The sequence below is a fragment of the Psittacula echo genome, assembly GCF_963264785.1.
Source record: "Psittacula echo genome assembly, chromosome: Z".
In the NCBI taxonomy this organism is placed as follows: Eukaryota; Metazoa; Chordata; class Aves; order Psittaciformes; family Psittacidae; genus Psittacula; species Psittacula echo.
In genome coordinates, this window is record NC_137742.1 from 26,302,387 (window position 1) to 26,328,963 (window position 26,577).

At 36.5% G+C, this 26,577-nt stretch overlaps 1 protein-coding gene across 2 annotated transcripts in view; it reads right to left on the reverse strand.

The window, feature by feature from the left end:
- Nucleotides 1–538: 538 nt before the first annotated feature.
- SCAMP1 (secretory carrier membrane protein 1) overlaps nucleotides 539–26,577 on the reverse strand; it is a 42,478-nt gene continuing 16,439 nt past the window's right edge. For both annotated transcript variants that reach the window (XM_080638626.1, XM_080638627.1), the window contains 7 exons: nucleotides 19,568–19,666; nucleotides 19,199–19,310; nucleotides 15,456–15,584; nucleotides 9,361–9,520; nucleotides 7,571–7,672; nucleotides 5,587–5,704; nucleotides 539–3,742 (listed from right to left, as the gene is read on the reverse strand). In XM_080638626.1, coding sequence (XP_080494752.1) covers nucleotides 3,578–3,742; nucleotides 5,587–5,704; nucleotides 7,571–7,672; nucleotides 9,361–9,520; nucleotides 15,456–15,584; nucleotides 19,199–19,310; nucleotides 19,568–19,666 — 885 coding nt within the window. In that variant the 3' untranslated portion in view covers nucleotides 539–3,577. The remainder of the gene's footprint in view (nucleotides 3,743–5,586; nucleotides 5,705–7,570; nucleotides 7,673–9,360; nucleotides 9,521–15,455; nucleotides 15,585–19,198; nucleotides 19,311–19,567; nucleotides 19,667–26,577) is intronic.

The window sequence follows — 26,577 nt, forward strand, 5'->3', positions numbered from 1 at the left end:
GAAACAGACCAATCTGACAAAGAATTTCACTACTGATTCATGCATGTACAAGTGTCTTCAAAACCACACATCTGCTATCTCCTGAAATAATCCTGACTGTATCTCAAAGTGCTGTTCTTTGTACTGTGCATTTCCAAATGTAGCTATGTCACAGTGGACTAGCTAAAGTCGGTTTGCCCTTTAAAGAAAACCCAGTAATAAATTCAGTACTCGAGGCATGCATTACCGTTGAAAAGAAATCAACAGACTGTGACAGTGCCTAAGAAAAAAAAGAAAAAGCAAGACATAGCAGTGATGCAGATATGTCAATTCATAGGCAGACACTGGCAAAATAAACAGTACCAAAGCAGTGCTGTTTTCAGCAACTTCATTTTACTTTCAATAGGGTTTTAATCACTTAATACCTGTAGAATTTCATTCAGTAATGACAGAACATGTTTATATTTTAGTTCTCCTGAGTTTACAGCAGAAGAAAGTGGCTGCAACTGTTCAGGAATTTCTGTCTTGAAAGTCGAGTACACTGGTTCTCAATACCCTAATGTATTATTTTGATAATGGACGTTTTGCTTTCCCATTTTAGCAGAATTACAGCATTTATGTACTGGATTATAAAACCAAATGAGACTTTCACACAGATCATCCACCCTGCATGTTACCCTTGACCATTAGAAGAAAACTCCCTACGTTGGTCAAAACTATACAGAGCAAACACCCAGGAAAAAACTTTTTTATTCTGTGACACTGTTTTAATACAATAAATATACAAAACTTCTGAGCTACTCAGACATGCAACAGAGGGACAGAAGTGGTGTATTTGTACAGAACCATGACATTCACCAGGATGGCAGAGCGTTGTTAGTAATTTACAAAATATACAAACAGCCCTCAGATAAATAAAACCAACTCCTAAATTACAGATCAATGACTACTGACATTCCAGTGTTTAAACTTAATACTTTGTACTCAAATTTGCCACAATATTACAAAATTACAACTTATGTGGGTGCCATACTCTGATAATAGAGACTGTAAAATCTAGTTTCATTAGGTACAAAATATTTTAACAAGTCTCAGCCTTCTGTTGTCAAGGGTAAACACAAACTTCTTCCCTTTTAGGCTGCAAAGTGTCAAGAGCTGGTTTAAACAATTCTTGTGTAACTGAACCTTAAATTTCACTTAGGACATTTAAATCTGCACATTCAACCCATGACACTACAAACCAACACTCCATACACATAGAACATTAAATAAGTTTTCTCAAAGAGCCTTTAAACATTTGGAGAAAAGTCTACCTGCCAAATTTAAGTTTTATTCCTAATGTGGGGTGGGGTTTTTTTTCCCCAGAATATATTCTGGTAATGTATGTTACTATGCAATCTTCAACTAAGTTAAATTGCAAGAATTATGTCCCTGGAATTACTATCCAAGAGATATGAAGAGAATTGCTTAAATTCAGATTTTAAAGTTATCCATAGTAGAGGTTCTGAGATACAAGGTTCAAGTTAAATTTAAAAGGCTATGAAATGAACAATCTTGATATACAGCTGCTAGAAAGATAATGCCTGATCTCAATGGAAAATGGTGACTTTTATCTGGAAAGCTTTTAATAATATTCCACATAAATTGAAGTTAAATGCTAGCATGTCCAGTGATATGAAATTTTAGCGCCCCTATTACACAGAATATTTAAATTGCTTTCAACTTCATGATGCAGAGAACATTTAGAAGCAAGTATATTCATTGATACGAATTTCAGCATGGTGAAACTAGGATATTCATTCAAATTCAAGTTGGATTTAAAGAAATTAGAAAAAAGGAAACTAATAGGGACTTAATGCTCACAGTACAATACTGATCCAGGGATTAAGCTAGGTTTTTTATTTTTGTAATGCTCTTCTGTTATTGTGAATACACTGCAGTGAAAAAGAAAATGTGGAAGTCCACATTTCGGCAAGGCCTCAGAATTTTATGCCATCTTACTAAAGGTGATTCGCCTTCAGAGCTGAAATCATTTCAGTCACAGTGGATACTTACACAGGCTGTGGGATGTGGTCCTTCCTGTTTCCATTTTCTAAAATAAAGTTTGAAAAAACAGCCCAAATCTTGTGCATAAGACTCATGAAGCAATGAGCACAATAAATAATCTTCAAAGGAGAGAAACATGACATTATACTAAGACCTGGTTATATTCCAGAATAAGATCATGGTATGTACCATTATGGATTGTTCAGTTCCACAGCACCAATTTAACCTCGCAGGCCTCCAGTTCAGTGAGTTAAAATTTAACTTTAAAATTTAAAAGTTTAAAATTTAAAAAAAGTTTAAAGTTTAAAATTTAACTTTGTTGAAGATGAGTATTTTTCACTTTTCCAATTCAAAATACTTTAAAAGTTTTTTTCTCCCAGCTTAAATCACATCACAAGAGATGGCTGAGATAATGTTAAAGTGATTCAAGTATCTCTTACATGCCATTGCTTAAAAAGCTTGGGTTTAGACACAATTCCTTTTAGAATATTAAATACTGTATGGTTAGGTTTTTGGACAAGCAGTAAATAAAAATGGCTGGGCTAGAGATTTAGTACCACTGTTAAACATAAATACACTTTAACAAAAAGAAAATAAACCAAAAAAATCCCCAATCCAACAAAATCACAACTGCATGTAGAAGAGCGAAAAGGGGTAAGAAACTAGTGTTCTAAAAGTCAATGCTTGTTTATTTCCCAGCAAAATTATCACCCCAAGACATGAATATTGAAATTAAAGATAGCAAATATATAATCATTTAGCTCTGTGACTGAAACTATCAGTTAACTTCCTTAAACTGTACACTACATTACACATTCTATTACAGAGAATGTTTCTGCACCACAGTCATTTCTCACAGGTAGAGAATACTCCATGAAAATAGATACAAACAAACGCTATAATTATAAAGTGGTGCAGATAAATTCTGGACCAAAACACTATTTAAACAAGATCAGATAAAACTCAACAGTATTCATGCAAACTTACAGGTTTATATCAAAAGGCTTATCCTAAAAGATCCCCAAGAAAAGAATTTGTAGTATCTATCCTACTTGTATTTGTCCTCCAGCAGCTGCTGAAACTGCAAAACCAGTAGGCAAACATCACTTCCTACATCTTTCATTCTACCTCACTTCTTAACAGTAGAAATAGGGAAAACAGTTCTGACAAAGTAAAATAATTGATCCAAAGTGCTTTCCTGAAGGTAAAAAAAAATACTAGAGTGAACCATTAAAAAACCTTCCAAATTCTTAATAGTTATTTGATAGTTATTCATTCTCAGGCCAATTGTTGAAATTATTTATCCTCCAGAAAATATGGAAGGCTTTATATTCTAGAATATAACACCTTAAAGAAGGGCAAAGAATGGTTATCTTTTTCAAATAAATAAATTTAGAATAAGATAAACCAAATATTTACCATTTTATCCATGCACAGCTGCAAAAGAGGCAAACATGCTGTGTGAATTTTGACCTAGGCTTTTAGGGAATATATTAAGTGACTGGAAAATAAAGTACAATCAAAGAGAACTGTGATGACTTCTTCTGTTTCCCTACATCCGGTTACCCTTGAACGCGTTCTGAGCTGCGCTGGTTGCTGCTGTCGATGCAGCATTGGCTGCAGCACTCTGTACAGTTTTGTTGGACATCACTCCTGTGGCAAACTCTTGCTGTGCTTTCTCAAAACTGGCACCGGTTGTGCGGTAGAGACCGTGCACCTAGGGAGGTAGAAATGCAGTGAAAAAACAGTGCCCAGCCTTCCACTTCCTGGTAGACTGGTAAAAATTCTTAAACACAAAGCAGACACATGTGTTTGGGAAAGCTGGTTTGCTCAGGCATTTGGGAGGATCTGGAAATGAGTAAACTGACCTACAACAAACTGCCCCACTGCATGCACAGTTTGACTGCAGGAATACCTGTAACTTTTTGCAAGTTCAGAGAGGTCTTATAGGTATTTACTAAAATGTGTGTGGTATCTCCTGTTTGAAATAACATATATAAATACACAAACAAGCTCCATCCTTTGCGTAACATAGGGTTCACAGCTGGCAAAATTGTATTCTGTCTCAATCTGTATACAACTTGTACTCATTAAAAGTGTGCATATTAAAAAAACAGGAGGAATCAAAACCAAAAAAGTAGTTTTGAATCCACCATGTCAGTAACATTTTGGTAAATTTTTAAGAAACATCTTAATTTCTCTGACTGATACAGTGACAAGAACAAGCTAAGTTATGACTGAATATCAGACTGTACAGAATATCCTCATATTGCAGACACGTATCTGCTAAGCTAGTGTGACCAACAGCTCTGCATAATAAGCAGAGGTATTAAACAATGACTTACAAACACTCTGAACAATATGGTATATAACCTTTCATACAACAAAAAAAAAAACCAAAACAAATCCTGACTGATTTCCAGTTACATAAGTATTAAAATTAAAATGCTATTTCTGACTCATATTCAATCAAGTCACAATAAAGTTGTCGAATAAGACTGCAAAGACATTTTCATTCAACTGCAGCAGGAAAATTAAAGTTGTAACTTTTATCTTTGTTATAAATATGACTGTTTCTCATCCGTGAAGCTATACCAGGATGCTATATATCAGAAGCTATAATGTCTGAGTAAGCAAGTTTTTCAGAAAAATCCACATGCATATGGTAGGAAGCATGTAAAAAGAAAAAAGCTCCACCACATTTTTCTCACTTGTTTCTTTCTGCTGAACTTGAGTATTTATGCAGAAAATAAATAAGGAGAAGGGACATCTCCAAGCAATGCTTAAAATTTCCAGCTTGCTGTAAATAGGCCAAAGAGTTTGGTTATGTGAAAATCTTTACGTGTAACTCTTACAGAGGTTAAATAATCAGAATTGCCAAGAACATCATCATCAGAATTCTGTTACATTTTACGTAAACAACATCAAAAACTTACTAGAACTTTAGTATCTAAACTAAAGTCTTCTGAATGCAAATTCTCAAAAAGCAACCAAGAGAAAAAAGCATCTTTGAGCTTTCATTCTATGCAACCATTAACTGGCAACAAATTTTAAAATAATAAAAGAAGAGAAATAAAAATAATTTTCTGAGGTACCAGGCATCTCCCTCTTCTATTGATTTTAATGGGAATTAATTTGGCCAGAGCTGAAATTTAGCAATCACTGAAGTCACACTTCACTCAGCCTAATGAATTACCACAAATTTGGAAATCACGACTTGACCTCTACAGGTGCAACTGGAGCATCCAGTGCATTCATCTACCCCTTCATTGTGGGCCTGCCTCCCACACAAAGGGAAACTCAGAACTCCCTCTGAGTTTCTCTTACTTAGAGCTACCCTTCCCCATTTCAGTTTGCAGAAAATACATTGTACTGCATTGTACAAACAGTATTTCGTAACTCCACAACAACATAAGCAAAAAAATGCAGCTGTTACTAGGTAAGGCAAACCCCAAGAATATAATTTCACCCCCATTACTTTGTGACAGAGAATCTCTCAGGATTTGAAGGAAAACAAAATCCAGATCAAACACAGGAAACAGAAGAGGGTACGTAACTTACCTTTTTAAACATAACTAATGAGATAACAGCAGATGCTGTGAAAAGTGCAGCTATGATTATCATCATAATGCCAACAGGAATACTCTTATTCAGACCAGTAAGAGATGAAATCCACCCACTGAATTAAAAAAAGAAAGCACAAACTTTATTAGTACAGCACATGAACCACTCAGCCACAGGTATCCACATCAAGGGAAGCTTTATAACCTCCTGGTTCTGATCAACTTTGAATATTTGTGAAGAAAATGTCATGGGGATTTTCCATAACCATACTTCAGTTCTATAATATGCTTTTAAGGCTTAGTTTCCATTTTTCCCAACTACATGAAAAATTATAGTAAAGATGATTATCCTTGAGCAGAATTACAAAGAAACTAAGAGCCGTTCATCAACATTTTAGCATTTTTTTGTCATACTGTCATTTCACTGATTTAAGACTACAAGATTTTGTGGAAGTGAAAATGTCCCTATCTTTTATAGCTTCTAAGTTCTTTAAACATTAAACAAAAACATGCCACACAGAGCTTCTATGTGGGAAGACTCATTTAACTGTACCCACACAGTGATGCTCTCTCAATTGAGGTTAATATGATAATTTTCTGAAGTAGATAGCAGTGGCTTAACTAATAGAAAAGATTCCTCTATCAGTTATCTACTCCAAACAAATTTCAAACTTGAAACCCCAACAAGCAGGCTGTCTTGAGAAAAATAAAACATTAATATGGAAATGATTCTTACACACACACACACAAGCAAAAAGAAATAAAAAAGACTAATTTCTGTAAGCTCAAATAACCTTAAAACTTCTCTCTACCTGTTTGAAACTCCTTTGATATCCCCTATGTCCAACTGGTCTCTACCACAAAACTCCAAATCCAAACTGCAGCTAGCATTTTTTGATGATATGGCTGCTTTCCATTCCCCTTCCCCAAGTATCCCTAAAAGCACACTCCAAATACATGGAGAGCTGGTACTCTAAAAGGCTTTCTTGTTTTGTTAATGTTAATCAATGCATCCATAAAAAACAAAATAGTGGATTTGAGAGCAAAAATAATAAACCAGTATCTTTCCTTACAGTACAGTTCTAAAGCAATGCTATTTTTCTGCCTTATGTATGTTTGGAGGTTAGCAGAGAAGTATTACCCTGTGACACTACCGCCAGTCATAGCTCTCCATGCTACCAGCTGGTTACTACAACCATGCTTTTAGTTAATTCAAGTGTTGTTTGATTTGTTTTTTTCCTCCAAGGACTGTGACCAATTCCCAACAGCTTTTTTCCTTGTAAGATCTAAATAGCAGATCTTTAAGACTCATATAGAAGATATATAGGTATAGATAGGTAATATATATAAAATCTTCATGTAAAAGCTTATACACTTAGAAGCATCAAGAAGAAAAATCAACTGTTTCAGAATAAGGAGCTGACTGAAACAAATGAGCTTTTCAATAACTATCAAAGATATACCACTGCATTCACCCAGGTACACTGTTGTCTCATTCTTCAAATTTTAGCAATCAATTCCTTAGTAAGTAGTAAGTATATTAATATAACTAGAAATATTTAAAGAGACAAAATAATGATATGCAAACAGTATACTGTCTAGATTATTTTCATTTTCTAAGTTTTGCTTATGTTTTTATCTTTAATATGGAGTAGTAGTATCTCCACACACCACCAAAATAGAGGAAGAATTATATAAATCTGTTACATTGAAGGATAAAATTTTGACCAGCCTAATAACAAAAGTACCTCACTCACTTAGGTTTCATCACTTTTCCTAGTTAAGAAAACTCCAAAAATGCTTTTTGTGAGTGCTAAATGCACAGCAAGTCCAGTAAGCACAAGATTAAAAAAAAAAAAACAACCAAAAAAACCCAACAAAAAACCCCCAACCAACCCACAGGGACTCTATTGCAGTTGCTGTATCAAATATGAGTGTTGTCTTACAGGCAGTACAACCAATTCAGCAAACAGAATACTCACCAGTTTCCCCATCTTTGAAATCCTGCAGCTTGAAGTACATGTACAGCAAACTGACAGATATATACAAAGAAGAACACAAAGAACCTGAATGAACTGTCACTCCTGAAAGAGGGGGGGGGGGGGAAAGATTAAACCAGCCAGTAAATTAATGGCCTTTTGCAAATACTGTTGTACAAATCTAGAATTTTCTTCTGTATTACCTACAGGGAAAGTGCTTTCATTTATTGGCAGTGACTTGAAGTACAAGTAATTCTGTGGTTTTGCAGAGTGTTTATTTACAAGAGATACTCCTTTAAGATAGTATTTTTGCCATCTGCACCTCTAACAGAGATGAGAATAGCAGCAAGATACTATTCCTTACTTCGTGTTCTGTCCAGCACACAGGAGAGCCTCTTGTACTAGCTATAGAAATTTTGCTACAGTGCATGAAGAACAGAATTCTTCTCCACTTCTGAACTGAAGTTCACAGTGCTGGCAGGATTAGAAGAAATATTTTTCTTGTAAAAGGAAATTACCTCTAATATGGAATTACTGCAACATAGTGCAGACCCGAATACTGAAGCAGCTGCTGCTTAAAAGCAAAATATACAAAATAGGTTTGTTGTTACAATTATCAGAAGTCCAGCCTGACAAAGACTGGAAGTAAACATATGTATATATGGGCGTGTGTGTACAGGCAAAAATCTCAAAGACTTCAACTTATTACTATCAAAACTAATGATCGTATGATATGCTGGTTACTAGAATTCTAAGAAATCACTCTGTTAAGTCACAGAATCAAGTTTTGCCATTAACAGCTCTTCCTGTTAATTTCTATTTATTCAACCAGTTAATAACTATTTCAATTTTCGTCTGAGCAACTGACTCAAGTTGTATATGCAAGTTACTGCTTTCCTTTTCCCAACAATCAATATTCACTAAGAAAAGCTACGCATTTACTAGAGAGCAAATGCAAGTTAAACTATATGGCTCCTCAAAGGTGTATGGGTACCTCCTGGGTTAGCAAAAAGAAACATCTCATTTAGTCTCAAGGTCACACTTCACTTCAATTTCTGGCCATCAATCTTTCTTTACAAGAATAAGTGCATTTTAACTGAGGATATCCTGAATCACTTCAATGTGGAAAAAAAAAAAACAAACCCAAAAGAAATATAAGACTAAGGATTTAGAATCTCTACATGCTTATATTCACCAAAGAAAAAAAAGGAAAAAAAAAAGTTTATTTTTGCATTATTTTCTTAAACATAAAGCTACAAAACCTCACGCTTGTGAAGCCTGCAGAGACTACTAAAAGCTAGGAAAAATTAGTATTAGTAGTTTGATTATATCTGCTCTACTCGTTCTTAGGAATCTCAGTCTACTTCAGTTACAGACACTGTAGGTCACTTAATGTGAGATTTTTAAGTGTAAAATTTTATGAAATTTGTTCAGGAAGCCAAAAATTTATGACCCTCTTAACTATTAACCTACTAAAATTCTTGGTGTGAAGTGGTAAGGAGATTTAATGAGAATTTTCCTTAAAACTGTTATCACACCAATACGAAGTTAAATATTTCCTACAAATATTTTGTCAATGGTAGAAGCTATAAATACTTTAATGGATAATCCCTTATATTCTTAACTATCACCATCTATGTTTCAAATAGAACAACTGAATTAATGGCAAACACATTACTTGCTTCTAATGAAAGCATATTCAAGTGTTATCATAATGATCATCAAACAAATTCTGGAATGCTAATGCATGTTGACAAGTTTTTAAGTATTCTAAGTCAAGCTAAAGTTGTTACCTGAAAGCTCCATAAAGTGGTCTGTACCAGCAGACAAAAGAACAAGGGGTAAAAAGCAAGAACCAGAGAATACTCAGTCCAAAATCAACTCCTCGCGTAGAATCAACATAAAACCAGGCCAAACATCCAAAGATATTAAGAAACAGTGTCACTGTATGGACTGTAGAAGCAAAAGCAAATTAATTTAGTTATGTTTATACAACAAACTTTTGCAACTGTTAAAGTAATACCTAAACTGAGCATTTTTAAACAAATCATCATCAGATTTAAACAATAAATCTATACCCTCTCAATACCCCCATCAATAAGCTGACTTTTATATAGTTTTGTAACTTTCAGGTAAACCCTGTATTCACAAGTGAAAGTACTGAACGTGAAAATTCAAGTACTAACAGGTATATGGTGAAGGAAGAAATCATGTTAGAAAAATAAAACATTTTCAGACTCAAAATGAAAAAATGATGTTTCCACAGCTGCAGCAATTAATACTTTTTCTACAGCAGTAACAGGATACAGATATTTAACATACTACTGAATATTTTTTGAGTGAAAGCTTATAAATTATATAAAATGCATCATGTATTTAGCAGTGCATGCATTCTAATTTGAAAATAAAAATTAAAAAAAAAATCTTTACATGCAAAGCTCTTTTGTCTTCCATGTAATAAAGCAAAAATAAAACCCCACCCAGTAAGTGTTGCTCAGTTAAAAAAAAAAAAAAAAAAAAAAAAAAATCAAATCGACAAGAAGCTGTCATAGATGCTTTCATACATATTGCATATTCAAATATTTATTAATATGGGTATTGGCAGATGTCTTAAATATCTGCCTTTTCGGTGCTCCATTCTTAGCTCAATACTAGCATCTTCTCATTGGCAGACGTTACAGGTTAACTACTGAATTTCTACCAAAAAAAAAAACCCACTGGCATTACAACTTCACAGTTTATTTCAAATATATTTAGTTCTTAGATCAGAAAAAGGTACAATAGTATTAAGAAACATTACACCTACTACCTTCATGCTACCTGGCACAGAAGTTAGCTCTGCCAGACTTAAAAAATTAACATAAATTTCTACCTTTGTTCAGCAATAACCAGTGGTTCAGCAGTGATTCTGCCACCTCAGAGGACGTTTTCTGTCCTTGTGGACCACAATAAAGTATGTATAACAGAGTGCACAAGCTGCTCCTTGCAGCAATGATTTTTTTATTTATGTTCAGGGAAACATCTTATTCTACTAGAAGGTAAGGTTAAGGGAAGAACTGGGAGATGATAAAGATTCTGAATAAAAGACTCTTCAAACTCTTTGTGCCCTCTTAACTAGTACTTAAATAAGCCCTAAATCAACTTAAGCAGGAAAACTCTTAAAGCAAAATGCCCACATGTTGCATGAAAGTCTGATGAAACTCAGAACATTTCTCTCAGATAAATCATATTCTCCTCTAAGAATCACCGAGAACATAAAACTGTACTTGTAAGTAAAAAGCACTTAATGCATCTACATATCTTAGCACTATTATATGAGGTCAGCGAAACCACTCATTTCAGAACTTGTGTGTATGCCCCATAAAGCACAACAAAGGATACAAATCCAAATTCCTGCCTTCCTTTGATAAATATAAGAAAGCTTCCTAAGACGTATTTTTTCATTTTCTAGTCAATACTGGAAAACAGGGAGACCCCTAAGATTACTAGAAACATCCACACTCTGGTAAAGTTTGAACTTTCCTAAATTACTACCTGGGTTTTTTTGTAATTGCAATTGTGGTAACAGGAGAAGTTTAAAAAAAACAACCATCGATGCAGAAGAGGGTTGAAATGTCACACGCGCTATTGACACCTCTTAGCACAATAAAAGCAGCAACATAGGGGTCTACTTCACTTCTGTCACAGAGAATCTCAGCTATAAAAAACCAAGTATTAGCAAGCTGCACATGAAGACACGGGACTTCAGTGACAATTCTCTCTTCACTCCACTTGCCCTTCTCTCTGCCTGCTGCAAAGTGCAGAAATGCATTTGTTCTTTGAGCCAGCACCTTCACTAAGTGACCTAGACAAGCTCTGCTGCTGTATGAACAGACAGGTGTTTTTATGTTCAGGATAATGGTTTTAAGTACCTTCCACCTAATTGTATCATTAAACTATGACACAGGTTATTTTAAGACAATGACCACCTAGGGGCTGAAATGACCTAAGGCTTCGCAGAAGTCTGCAACATGTGATGTCTATATGACAAAAACTTCACAGCTATACCAACACAGTACTTACTTAGTGTGAAGTGATCTAAGAAACCCTTCTCCTTGTTTAGCTGTTGAAGCAGCTGAAGTTAAAAATGAGAAAAGGGCATTCATGGTGCCAGAGTTGAGAGTCAACAATGGCAAATTACATTTTAATACATATTGAGATTCAACTCCACTTTTATTAAACTTCCTTGTACAGAACAATTCTACTTAGATATACATTCCCTGTCTTAATTAACTACACTTTATCAAACATTAATGCTTGCAAGTGAGCTGTAGATAAAGTATCTACATATATCTACATATATACATGTATGTAAAGTATCTAGTATCTACATACACGCAGTCCCATTTGGGATTCTATGAAAACAGATTTTTGTTAATAGGTTTCATTTCAGTAATTTTTTACTGATCGTATTCCAGGGAAACCAAAGTCGTCACTATGACACATGACAAAAGAATGAGCTTCTTCCTAGGAATCAGCTGGACTGTCGCTCTGTAATGGACTGCAGTAAGGTGAATGCTATGCCTACAAAATGAAGGGTTTTGAGGCCACAAGGCAACCAGCAAGTGCAAGACAAAGCTGGTGAAGTCTGACTACATACAACCTTGGAGCACAGAATGCCTTCAAACGTAGCTCGTCTGTTGTGCTCTTTTTGGAGCTGGGGTGAGCAAAACACATGCAACCACACCCTACAAACAACGTAAGTATTTTCCATGAGAAAAAAAAAAATATTCAAAAACATTTGGCTTAGCTCAACCCATAACATAAACACATGCTATCAAAAATGTGAAGGTGTTTTTTCTTCTCTACACAGTACATTAGGACTTCAGCTAAAATACTGTACAAGGTCCACATTTCTTGACAATACACACTAGAAGATCCATAATAATATGGAATGAATCTCTAAGACATCAACCAAGCAATCAGACCTCTAGAAAACATAACCTACAAAGAAAGGCTGAGTAAACTATGCTAATTTAGCCAAAAGAAAACAACTAATGGGGATGCATGCATTCTCCATAACAACAGTGGATGCTACAGGGAAGATCAAACACAGAAAGGAGAATTAAATTATATACTGGGAGACAGCTTTTAACAATAAAAGACAGCAACACACTAGAACGGGGTTGGAGGGAAAGTGTCCATTCTTGGAAGTTCTCAAGAACAGGCAGAACAAACATCAGCATGGATTGATACACATGCTATTGATCGTATCCTCAGTCAGAAGGATAGATGAGATGAAAGTGTCCTAAACAGAAAAAATACCATAAAAGTTGGCACTTTATGGTATTGGTTTTCTACCAGAATCCACAGTTTAAAGTCACTGGTCTTTGAAAACTTTTTAAAAGTTTTTTTCATAGAAAATCAAAACATTCATAACCTATATAAAGTGACAAACTCAAATACCACAAAGCTTTCATGAGATTAAGCAGCTCTTCAGTTTGTAACTTCAAATAAGAAATACTCTTAAGAGAACCTGTATTGCTCATTTCATACACACTATCAACCTGCAGGCAAAGTAGCTAGAAAACACAAACTTCTGAGCAAAACAAAATTTGGTATTAGATACAGGTCAAGAGACACTATTAACAACACAGGAACATCTAAAAAGTAGTGCTCAGTGCTAAAGAGCCACGAAAAACAGTCATTCTATCTGAAAGCCACTTAACCAGCAAGGATCACTAAAGATAGAATGGAAAAGTTCCATAGCAGCTGAGAAAATCCATTGCTAATTGATTGCTGCAGTTTACAAATTCAACATGAGATCACTCAGCCAGTAAAATGAAAAAAAAAAAAAAAAAAAAAAAAAAGTTCTCCCAAGGTAACAACCAAAAGTGGTGAAGTGCAAAGATAAAACTAAATCAGGGAAATGGAAAACTGATTTCTGATACAAGTAGAGAAAAGATGGATGAACTCATGCAATACTGACACATAAATTGTTTTCTCATGAGATGAAGAGCATATAGAACTGAAATAGGCAAAAAAGTTTCCTCAGAGACACAAAGACCAATAATAAAAATACAAAAACTGCTGCTAATATGAAAACACACAGAATACTGAAACAGAGAGGTTTGCTCCTATGATTGCTAAAAAGAAAGAGGAAAACTACTTTACAAAGTGCTGAGCACTCAGTACTAGATTTACACAAATGTGTTTATGTTCACAGAACCCCCAGGCTTTACAAGACTTACGAAATTCTGGGAGAGGGAATAAAATACAGGACAGAGCAGCAAGCAGAAACAGGCTGGTAGTAAGTGCCTCCACTGAGGAAGTATAGCCACTCTAATGAAAAATGAGGCAAACCAAATAGGTACAATCCTGGAAAAGTTAACTCACAAGGACTGATTTAACAGCCAGTCCTAACACATGGAATCCTGTACTGAATATTTTTTTAGCCCCAAAATTTCGTCTTTCTTTTCCTTCATTATGCCCTTTTCCTTAATTCCTGAGTAATCCCCAAGTCAGAGAGTAGTAGAGCTAGAGAAGGAAAAGACCAGGAGGACTCGGTTAAAAAAAATCTCAGGCTATCTAGAAGAAAATGTGTCACATTATTATAAAAGCACAACTCCCACATATTTTGAAATAGTATAATGTTGCTGCTCCCTCTATTTATCGCCATAAGAAGGAGAAAGAAAAACAGTATTAATATTCCAATTCCCACCGCCCAACTTCACCTTGTGTTTGAAACACACAGCACTTTCAGAACTCAGTCCTGCAAATGACCAGAATTCATAACTATCCTAAAATTTTGGAGTATCTGATCTTAGATTTCATATAAGTCTTCCATGTCTGTCAGATTTATGAGAGTGACTAGTCATATATTCTACAGTGGATTTAGTTGCTTATTTCAAGGTTAATCACCCAGCAATGAATATAAACAGGTATGGATTATGATGAAGTGGAATTAACTTGATTCAGTGCCGACTGCTCATTTCTGTGTATCAATTACGTGGTTCAATCACAGTAATAAGAATATCAGATTCCCAGATGAATTTATGGAAATTTAATTAAATATGAAGCCTTGAAAAAAATACAGAAAAGTTCTTAAATTCATATTCCCTTAGTACTATAATAAAATATTAAACACATCAAAGCACCTAAATCTTTGGAATTTCCTCAGTCTCAGAATAATTATTGGGCTCTCATCACAGTGGACAAGGCAAAAGAAACAAATATTGTGGCATTTGTACGTTTGGTTCATCCAGCATTTCTCCAGTCAAAACACAGCACCTGAATGAGGACAAAATTAACCCCACAAAGACGATGTAGAGCATTCTTGGTGCACAAAGGATAGTTTTAACATGGACTGATTGCTCAGCTGATTTATTTTGCACTATTTTTTTTAAATAGACTAAAAAGATACTAAGTGTCCAATACAGACTGAAAACTATATTAAACGATATGCAACTATGTACATTAAAGCAAATGGATATTATAATAAAGTCACAAGTCTGTTAACACTGATAGTGAATTATATTTCTTAATATATAAGCTAATTTTTAAAAAAAATAGGATTGTTCGAATTAGTGGAATTAGTTCAAAGCTAATAAATGGTCAAAGCTCATTTTACAATAACAGAGATAACTAAACCAGAAAACTGCAATATACTGGAACCAAAACGCCTTAGGATAATCCCCTCCTTTTTTTCTGTGGAACTTTCAATTAAATAATTCAATACTTGTAAAATTGAAACTAACAAAACTATTTTACTTCAACATTTGACTTCTGAATTTAAAATAACTTGTCACTACAGACATTACAAAAGCCAAAGCAGCAGGTATGTATCATCAAGTTTAAATAGGCACTTCTGGCTTTCTGGAAAAAAAAAAAATTATTAGAAAATACTTACACATCCACAAATAGTACATAACCTTTACTGTCTTCTGGAATTCTACAGGAATGTCTACAGAAAAGTCCTGGTAGAAACAAGGACCTACTGGAAAATTCTCAGGAAGGGGTGGCCAGTTATTTTTTCTACCTGCAAAACAGGAAAAAAAACCCAAAGAGCCTTATAATACAGTTTCAATTCTTGTATACTAGAGATATGCATTTGCATTTGTTCAAATTGTTTCACACACAAGTTCACAAGCATTTGGATAACTTGGGCTACCACAATACCCTCAATTCTTTGTTGAATACAAAGACTGGAGACTGAAAAGCATTCTTCAGCCTCAGAATCTTTGTATTTTTAACACCAGGCTCTTTAGAATCATAAAATAGTTTAGGTTGGAAAGGGCCTTAAGATCATCAAGTTCCAATCCCCCTGCCATGGACCGGGACACCTCGCACTAAACCACGTCACCCAAGACTCCATCCAACCTGGCCTTGAACACTGCCAGGGATGGAGCATTCACAACTTCCTCGGGCAACCCATTCCAGTGCCTCACCACCCTCACAGTAAAGAACTTCTTCCTCATATCTAACCTAAAATTCCCTTGTTTATGTTTGAATCCATTACCCCTTGTCCTATCACTACAGTCCCTTTCTAACACTTTGAACAAGGTCTCAATATAGCTTACAGTCAAAACTTTAAAAGCCCAAAAGCCTCAAGAAAGGCAGCTATTGAAGTGGTCTAAACTACTCTTCATTTCAGGAAGATGCCCTACAGCATCACTGTATTAATTACAACCACATACAGTTGTGTGACAGAATAAGGATACCATAAAGAATGTGGTATCAGACACCTGAATTTTCTGTACGCTGATCTGCTCACAGGCTAGAGTATGAACTCTGCCAAATAGAAGCAGACTCAGAGATTCAACTGAGATAACTGCAACATACCTTTACTCTAGCATTTCAAATTCTGGATGCAAGAAATACATTAATCACCATGTTCAAAAAGTGGAGCTGAACTAGAGACTAACCTTTACATGAAATTCTGACAAGTTTTGCTTGCAACTGCTATCTTCAACCTTATCTTTATTACCAGTTCACCTGATAAGAATAGAAAACTTGCAAAGCTTACATATGTTTTGTTTCCCCACTCAGACAAGATGAAGCTGGTAGTTCTGTCCAAACAGTTCGAAAGTACTACATATCTGTTAACTTTTCTGCCCCTTCTACTGAAATTTTTACCAGGCTCTTCAGAGCAGGGGATTGGGAGAGAGAGCATACTGAAGCTAATCAAGAAATATTCCCATTCATATTACAAACTACTTTGGGATTTCTTATGCAAAAAATACCTGATAATAATTCAGATCTTCATTCCCACAGTATATGGTTCTTTCTGTCAGTACTAATAGTTCAAAGACAGAGTTACGGAAAAATTCAGGTATCTTGTAATAATTCAAGATGTTAGTCAAGAATTCTATTTTAAGTGCTTTCCCAATGCTGTGGCACAGGTTTCAAAATTTTCAACTAAGACAGATTGGTGACACAGTCTGAGATCAAAAACCAAGAGGTTTTTTTTCTAAATACGTTCTGGGTATCCATATTTGAAGACTGCACCTTGATGAGCAAAAAGCTAGCTTAGAGTTACTTCATTCAACACACATTACCACCGGAAGGTGTATTAACATAACTTTAATGGCATGTCTACACTATATATGCAGACAAATCCACACAAGCTTCATGCAAGCACAGAAAGGGATTTTTAGGCACCTCCAAATGAACTAGCTGAATTAAGAAGCAGCACACCTTAACTAGCTCAAATGCAATGCTGCGCAGGACCTGCGCAGAAAGATCAAAGGCTGAGCTGACCTATCAGCCTGAAGATCTTTGCACTGTAGTTAGTTATGCACGACAGTTTCCCAGATGGCAGCCAGTATCTTAAATTGAATGCAAATAGCTAAAGTATAGGCAAAAGACCCTGTCCTCCAATCAAGACAACTCTAAAGTGTTTTTCTTCTCAGTCACAATAGACTATTCCTGATTTGCAGCATCTTTTACACGGTCATTTGGTAAAAAAAAAAAAAATAGCATCTTCTTTAATACTTTAAAATCCTTCTTTTTTCTGCTCAGCCTTCCTAAAGAATCCTTTAGATTCTTCATAGATTCTTCAAGCATTTTGATGTGAACAACTGCAACCTAATTACACCCATTTTAGAAATGACCTGAAACATGCATCGGGTAACAGTTAGATTCTCTAAGATACAGGTGAACAAAACTGTCCCTAAAGCCAGGAAGAGAAAAGCAATCAACCCAGACCATCATTGTAAGTTAGTGAAATTAGATGAAAGGCAATAGATGGAGAAGGAAATAAGGGGGAAAAAAAAAAAAAACACCAAAAAAAACCCCAAACCAAAAAAAAAAAACCCACCACAACAAAAATATCCACTGTCTGGGAGAAGAAGTACAGAGATACTGGAAAGAACAAATATGAAGGAAATAAAAATGCCTTAATGAAGGAACAAAATCACTGTGATTCTTTTCCTCAGAAAAAGAATAGCAATTTCCCATTCCCAGATCCCAGCAAATGACTAGCATATATGACTGCTCTCTACAGCTTCCCGAGCAGGGGAAGTGGAGAGGGAGGTGCTGAGCTTTTCTCCCAGGTATCCAGTGCTAGGATGCATGGAAATGGTTCAATGCTGCACTATGGGAGGTTTAGATGGAACATTGAGAAGCATTTCTTTACTGAGAGGGTGGTCAAACCCTGGAAAAGCCTTCCCAGAGAGGTGGTCAATGACCCAAGCCTGCTGGTGTTTAAGAGGCATTTGGACACTGCCCTTAATAACATGCTGTAACTTTTGGTCAGCCTTGAAGTGGTCAGGCTGATGGGCTAGATGATCATTGTAGGCCCCTTCCAACTGAAACACTCTACTTATAAAATTCACAAGACTTTGAATTACTAAGCAATTATGTTATCTGGAATTGCACCAATGCATATTTAAAAAACACCAGCAGATGTAGAAATAAAACAGTCAGTATTCTAGATACAAGTGAAAAGACCACACAAAGTCAACCTTGCACACAGTGTTTTGTTTTAGCCTTTCTCCTAACTTCAGACTGAAGTCCGTCCTTTTGAAAAGGAATATGCCCACAGATCTACTTTTAGCAAAGTATCTTCAGTTAAGGAGATGTAAATCTTGTCATTTGTGAAACTGCTATACAAAACCTGATGGTTTTGTGCAGCACACCATTTGCAGCAAAGTGAGATTACTGATCTTGACTACGGGTTCCAAAGTGTCTTGAAAAATAGAAAATTAATAACAGATCTTTCTGCTATTTGCATAGAATATTGTCTGTAACATAGCAAGAGATGATAAAAGGAAAATGTTTTAAAACAGATAAGTTTTCCTACATCTATAAATACTTACATAAATAAATGAGATTTTCCTTATGAAGTTACTTTTACTACTTCTCTAAATGCTTCATTTCTATTTAATTGTATACTTAGATATTAACCTAGAATAAAAATAGCTGATAGCAAGAGAATAACACCTTAAGGCCAAACTTAAAATTTTAACAGTGAAAATTACACAGGACAGGACAGTTTTTATTCACTGTCTCGAGGGAGATAAACTTTCTTTTCCTGAAAAGATTATAAACCCTCCTCTTAGACCTGTTTCAAAATGACACTGTAATACTAGAACAGTTTCTAAGAAAATGTTAAGTATCTGCAATTTAAAGAAGTATTTTTTTCATGCATACCCCCTTGCTGATTGAGACTCTGCATTTCCCTTTCTCTGCGATCTAATTCAGCTGCTTTTCTTTCCAGTTCTTCTTGACGCTTTAGCAGTTCTGCCTGGGCCAAGGCATGCTCCTGAACAAAACAAGCATTGTTAGATATCGATTAAAAATACAAACACAAAATAAAAATTCCAGGTCTGCTTTCTATAATTAAGCATCGCCAGCTATGGATGAAAAGTGGCCTAATATTGCACAAATTTATGCATTAACTGATTACTTAAAGGCAGTATTAATTTTCATAAATCATCAGGAATACCTTATTTCAGAATTAAATACATTATTTCACAAGTGTAATTAAATGGAACCTAGTGCCTGAAGTTGCAGACAAACCTTTGCAATTTGTGTGTAAGCAGGTGGTTCTTCTGTTGGTTTCATTATTGCTGGCTGGGTGCTGGGTACATTAGGCATTTTCACACTTCCTGGAGGAGGCTAAGAAAACAAGAGACAATTATAAGGAGATAGTTTCCTAGTCTAATAAACATCTTTTCATTAACTCTGTAAGAACCAATATAACTGTTTTAAAGGAAGTGTTACTGACAAACTGAAAATCTGGCGTGCTGCCTACAATATTATAACCTTTAGGAAAAAGAAGTTAACTGTGTTCTCTGGTGCAGTGTTCTACTTACTTGGTTTTATACTGCACGACTTGCTATAAACACACATGGAATCTTACGGATCAGTAGAAAGCAAACAGAATTTTGACTTTGCTCAGATGTGAATATGAAAGGGCAGTTTATGTTTAAGAGAATTGCAGGATTTAACAGTGATTTATTCATATTCTGAAACATGATGCTATTTATTAGTAATGTCTTCCAGAGCTTTCTACAAGTGTCTTCCAGACATACATCACCTAGCTAACTAGAGAAACAATGTACCATATTAAATGTTGCATTTCAAGATCCATAATCTACTGCTCAACTACTCTCCCAGCATGTACCCTCGTATTCAGTTTCAAGTACCACTGGCAATTCATTCACTTGGTTACCACCCATAAGAATACAGCTTACAAGAAGCTTTTAGTAGCTTGGGTTCTTCCTCTTTTTTTTTTTTTTTTCCCCTTTTTTAAAAAAAAAAAATTCTCTCCTCATTCCCATCCCTTATTGTCATCATCTCTGACTTTCCCCACATCTATCATACGCAATGCTAACCAGTAGCTACCAAACCAAGGAAAACAATATTACCTGGATTGAAGTTATCAACTGAATTTTACCAAAGCAGATCTGTACAGCACTACTATGATGTTATTTTATTCTTAAATACATTTGGGGAAACTACAATTCTTTCTCTGTGTAGAACCTGCAACATGCAAGACTTTCACATTCTGTGATTTTTTAAGGCAGGCATTTGTTCCCAGTAAGACTGAAATCAAGAACAAAAATACAGTGAGAAATGTGATGTTTTCAATACTAAAACACCTTAAAACAAAGCAGGAGTAAATAAATACCACTCCCTTGGCAAATTATGACTTGGTGCAGCTTATCTGCACATTTGCTAATAATTTTTTGAAATGCATGAATGCAGTACACTGAGGAGAAAACCTGTGCTTGAGTAAACTCCGTCTCTGTGATACTACTCAGCAACATCAGCTGATTTCAGCATATCAAAATTATCTTTCCACTTTATACATCAGTTCATAACAGAATACTGAGATACCAGAGAGATCTCATTTCTCAAATGATGATTTAAGTTTTTCATCCTAAGAAAGATTACTTGGTACTATGGAATGAAGACAACTGAAGGTTAAATGCCAAGTCCTCCTCTTGAGTCACAACCACCTCAGTGCAACATTACAGGCCTGGGGAAGAGTGGACAGAAAAGGACCTCTGTGTGTTGGTCAACAGCCAGTTGAACGTGAGCCAGCTTATGCCCAGGTGGCCAAGAATGCCAGTAGCATCCTGGTCCGTATGAGCAGTAGTGTGGCCAGCAGGGCCAGTGCAGCAATCATCCCTCTGTACTTGGCACAGTGAAGCTGCACCTCAAATCCTGTGCTCAGTTCTGGGTTCCTCAGAACAAGACAGACATTGAGGAGGTTGTGAAAGGCCTGGAGCACAAGTCTGATGAGGAATGGCTGAGGGAAAATGGGGTGGCTTAGCATGGAGAAAAGGAGGCTCAGAAGGGACCTTATCACTCTCTACAACTACTTCAGAGGAAGTTGTAGTGGGGTGGGGATCAGTCTCTTTTCTTAAGTGATAGGGCCAGAGGAGTTACGCCAGGGGAGGTTTTGATTGGTAGTTAGGAAAAATTTCTTCACCAAAAGGGTGGTCAAGCACTGAAACAAGCTGCCCAGGGAAGAAGTTGAGTCACCACCCCTGAGGTATTTAAAAGACCTGTAGATGTGGCACTTACGAACATGATTTAGAGGTGGACTTGACACTGCTAGGTTAACCGTTAAGTGGACTTCATAATTCTTAAGGTCTTTTCAAACTAGATGATTCTATGATTCTCCGAAGCTGGTTAAAGACAGTTAATAAAGACAGTTAATTAATTCCTTATGTTGGAGTATACTGTGGTAAAGAAAAAGGCCTTGCCAAGAATTCCTACAAAAACTAGACAACCATTATCTACTTCAAACATGAGACAGAAAACCTGCACCACAATAACAAAAAGCTACTGAATAAAAACTCTAATGCATTATGCATTGTAGGCCACGGCAATGCTAAAAAAGCCATAAAGAAAAGAAAAAAAAAAGGTAAAAATAGCTTTGAAAGCATAACTGATAAGCAGCTGCCTGCCAGACTAATAACCAGGACTGTTCATAGTTTCCCACAAGTACTACAGCAGCCCTCCATAATACTGTAAAAAAAGTAACAGTAATACTACCTGTAACAGTGTAAAAAGGTGGATTATCAGACTAGAAAATATCTGTACAATGAATTCAAAGTATATTTCAAAGATGCTTTTCCCAAACAGCCTACAGTGCTGCTAATGACTGATACATGTATCTATGATTATGAATAAAGAAACCAATCAGAAAGCTCATGAGCTACAGAAACAAAGATGCCAACAGCACACATGACATCACTATGAGGTACTAATTTTGTACAAGATTCTTCTGACTCAGATTTCTACATTAAGTTCCATTATATGCTAACTGATCATCTATACAGTGTTAAGACTTGCTGTCTATTGTGCACATAATGATAGTTGTGTAAAAGACCTGCTGCTTACATAGAAGCTTGTGCCCCTGGAAGAATTTGCAGCAGAGGCTGTGAATTCTGTAATCCTAAGAAAGAGGGGCTGGGAGACAAAAGCTCTTAAGGGATATTATCACTTCTGGGATGCTCTGAGACCTGGGGACTCCTCCCTTCTGTCTGCTGGAGCCCAGACCAGCTCTCCTGAGACTCTTTGAAGGCTATCCATTTCAGGTTGCTGAAGACAGCTATAGCTTTCCTGTTCCCAGGTTCAGCTAGTAGCATGTTTAGTGTGTATCCCAGGGATGCACACAAATACACACACACCTGCACACACAAGGGCACTAGAAGGGCCAGCTACACAAGCTGCCACAGACAGGGCATTGCCTTTAACACCCCAACGTAAAACTGTCAGATTTACACAGAACATAGATACACAGAGTCATACCCCACTGCTCCTTTCCAGTGAGTGTTGGGACCTGTCAGATTTCCTTCCTCTGTTATGAAGCCAGCTGAGGTACGTTCTAGTTCATGCTTTAATAATTTTCCATCTTACTTTTCTTAACGCTCAACTGACTACCTATTTCCATCAAGAAGCCAGGTGTGGATGATCAATCTGGTTTCTTATAAACACTTCACTGTGTTCGGATGCAAGACAGAAAGAGAGGAGCTACCCAGGAATTTAATAGGAAAAAGAAAAACAAAACAAAAACCAAAAAACAAACAAACAAACAAAACATCATTTAAATATTTCTTAAAACCACCTCAACTCTACTAATAACTTTTTCCAAATTTTTAATGCAGCAATTTGAAAACGACTGCTATATGCATTATTCTCTCTATTCATGTTACACATATATACACAGAGTGCTCAAAGGAGTTCAACATGCATTAGCAAAACTTGCAGAACCAGGGAGAGAGTAAAAGCCTTCTTTAAATGTATTTTCATTAAATTATGAAGCAGAACTACTAATTGTCTAATCTCATCTGTTCTTTCTTAATTTCAGAAACATGAAAAAAGACACAAAGTAATCTCCATGGCGACTGTTAGAGCTGGAGACAAAACCACTGAAGATGCAGGCAGTGATATTTAATCTGACATTTATACCAAGAATACTCCTCATTTCTCTTGTTAGACGTCAAGGTCGTAATGCTTGACACCTATTACCTCCTACATCCATTCACTTTCCCCATTACATCATGTTATTTTCCTATCAAATTTCCCAGTGCAGATGTGAAGGATATAATTTGACTGATAAAAGGTGAATACAACGAAATAATTTCTCAGTACTTGAATAAGGAGTACTGAGAAAAAGTAGAATTTATTTTTTTTTTCCCCTGTCCTATCTAACCAAGAACTGGCAGGAAACATCTCCCTTGGCAAAAGCAAAACACAACTAAACTAAGCTAACAAATGTCAGCGTTCAGAGTTTGAAGTCACTTTCTCAAAGAAGAAATATTTTTGCAGTCCAGCACGCTTTAGCAACTTGAATTTGAAAGGAAGGCAAAAAGAAGGTTATTGCTGCATTAATGCTATAGAATGCAACATGTCGTCTTACCACTACCACTAGAAATTTGGATTTCTAATTGAAGCACACCATTCTCAGCTTCCTTAAGAACTAAAACTACACATTATTACTCGTGGTGAAACAAATATAATTTGAAGTCTTACAGACCAGTAATTCTCAAACTAAAGAACATAAAAGTCTTCAGGACATATTTTGCTACCACCAGCTTGCATCCTTTCTGCTCACTCACACCACTGTGGTTTCCAAACATTTGAAGTGGGATTACATGCACAAAATTGTTCCAGATGACTCAGCTTCCCAAGAAACGTAGAAAAAGGAACAGCAGCAAATCAAAGCCCCCAGAAACTATTTGGATGCTTTTGCTCTGAGCAAGACAAAATGCAGAGTAATTTCTATCCCTACACTGACAGACATTGCAATCCTCCAAGTCTAAAATTCACAGACCCTGTTTCTATCTCTGTTTATCCAACCCTTAAAGGCATTCACTTCCACTGTCTCTTCCCTTAGTCCTGTCACATACATGTATTTCTACATGCATAGTATGCCCTTCTCTTGCACACAAAGCTGGCAGGAAAAGAGAGCCGATTACATGGAATTGTGAGCATATCCTCAGGTACCCCAGGCACATTGCTGCAAATACATACAATTACAGAATAAATACATATTCAGCATCCACAAGAAACAGAGGAAGAAGAGTATCAACTAATGGTTAGATGATTATTGCACTCTTAGCTGAACATATACTTTTCTGTTTCAGTCTTGCCTTCTGCAGGAAAACCTGTGGAAGCTCTTTTACTCTACAGAGAACTCATTCAGTAGACAGTTGTTATTAATTCAGTAACTTCTCATAGATTATTAATTGAATCACAGTGCATGAATATAGCACATATACAGCAGATCTGAACACCAACTTGAAAGACTTTCCCCATCTTCCCAATTTTTCTATACAACTGACATCTGTAATGAGCAATTAGAATGTTTTATATATGCACAGCTGATTGTTCAAAGCCAGTACTCAATTTTCCTCTTTCCCCAGAGCTGCATGTTAAAATAAGTACATAAGTAATTGGAAAATGTCAGAGTAGCTCTAGATTGTTGTGTTGGTTATTTTTCAAACAAGATCTACTGTCTTTCTAACTTAGGACAATACAAAGCATTTTTTAAACTCTTCAAGCTTCAGAAAGATAATTTCTGATATTGTGAGTTCAGAGGAAAAAAAAAAGAAGACTTATTTAATATTCTTGCTAGTTGAAAATACTCTGCCTTGAACACCTAATCCACGACTCATCAAAACCAAGCTTGTTCCAGTGTAGCATTTTAACACTGTATGAACCTCTACTGTTGCTATTGCTGTGACTGTGTGCTCTACACCTGCTTCCACAACCTGACCTGTTACCTGTGATCCAGCTTAAGTGATAACTTCCAGTGGCAGTCTAACAGATGCTTCTGGTTGTGACGGCTGCATAACTCAAATTGGATTTGGGGGAGAGAGATAACACAATAGCCAAGGGCTAATTTAAGCAGTGCAACCATCTAACCACAGTGCTGGTTTAGGTCCAGCTCAATATTTGGAAGAAACTAACTTCAATAGTTGGCATGCAAATGTGTATGAATCAATTAGCTCACTCCATAAATAGTGGACAGCCCAGGGCCTGTTGAGCCTTCCTGCATGGCAGCGGGCTGCAGGCCAGGATCTGCCTTTGAGCAGAGACACATCTTAAGGTTACTCCTCTGGGTTGAGAGATTCCTTGCTGCAACAGATTTGCGCTGAGTAATTAACAGCATGCTAAACTTTGAAATCTTAGCTAAGTGATATTAAGGATTGATTGTGCATATATAATCCTTTAGATATAAATCACTGATGACGTCTGGCACTAAGTCTGGATGCATCCGCACCTAAACACTCCTCCGGAAGGAATACAGAAAGCAAGGGGGTCCCTTCTGAACCTCAGGACTCAACAGAAGGAACTCAGAGGAAGTCGGGAAATTGGAGGAGTTTGCCTTAGTTGATGAGGACTGGGTTAGGGAGCAATTAAGCAATCTGGACATCCTTAAATTCATGGGTCCCAATGGGATGCACCCCTGGGTACTGTAGGAGCTGGCTGAAGTCATTGCTGGACCACTCTCCATCATCTCTGCCAAGTCTTGGGAAACGGGAGAGGTGCCTGAGGACTGGAGGAAAGCAAATGTCACTCCAGTCTTCAAAAACAGCAAGAAGGAGGACCCGGGTAACTATAGACCGGTGAGCCTCACCTCCATCTCTGGAAAAATCATGGAACACCTTATCCTTGGTGCCATCTCAAGGCATATCAAGGATAAGAGGGTCATTAGGGGCAGTCAGCATGGCTTCACCAAGGGGAAGTCGTGCTTGACCAACCTCATAGCCTTTTATGAAGACATAACAAGGTGGCTGGATTATGGCAGAGCGGTGGATGTGGTCTACCTTGACTTCAGTAAAGCGTTTGACACAGTCTCCCACAGCATCCTCACAGCTAAACTGAGGAAGTGTGGACTGGATGGTCGGGTGGTGAGGTGGACTGTGAACTGGCTGAAGGACAGAAGCCAGAGAGTTGTGGTCAATGGGACGGAGTCCAGTTGGAGGCCAGTATCTAGTGGGGTGCCTCAGGGGTCAGTGCTGGGGCCAGTATTATTCAATATCTTCATTAATGACCTGGATGAG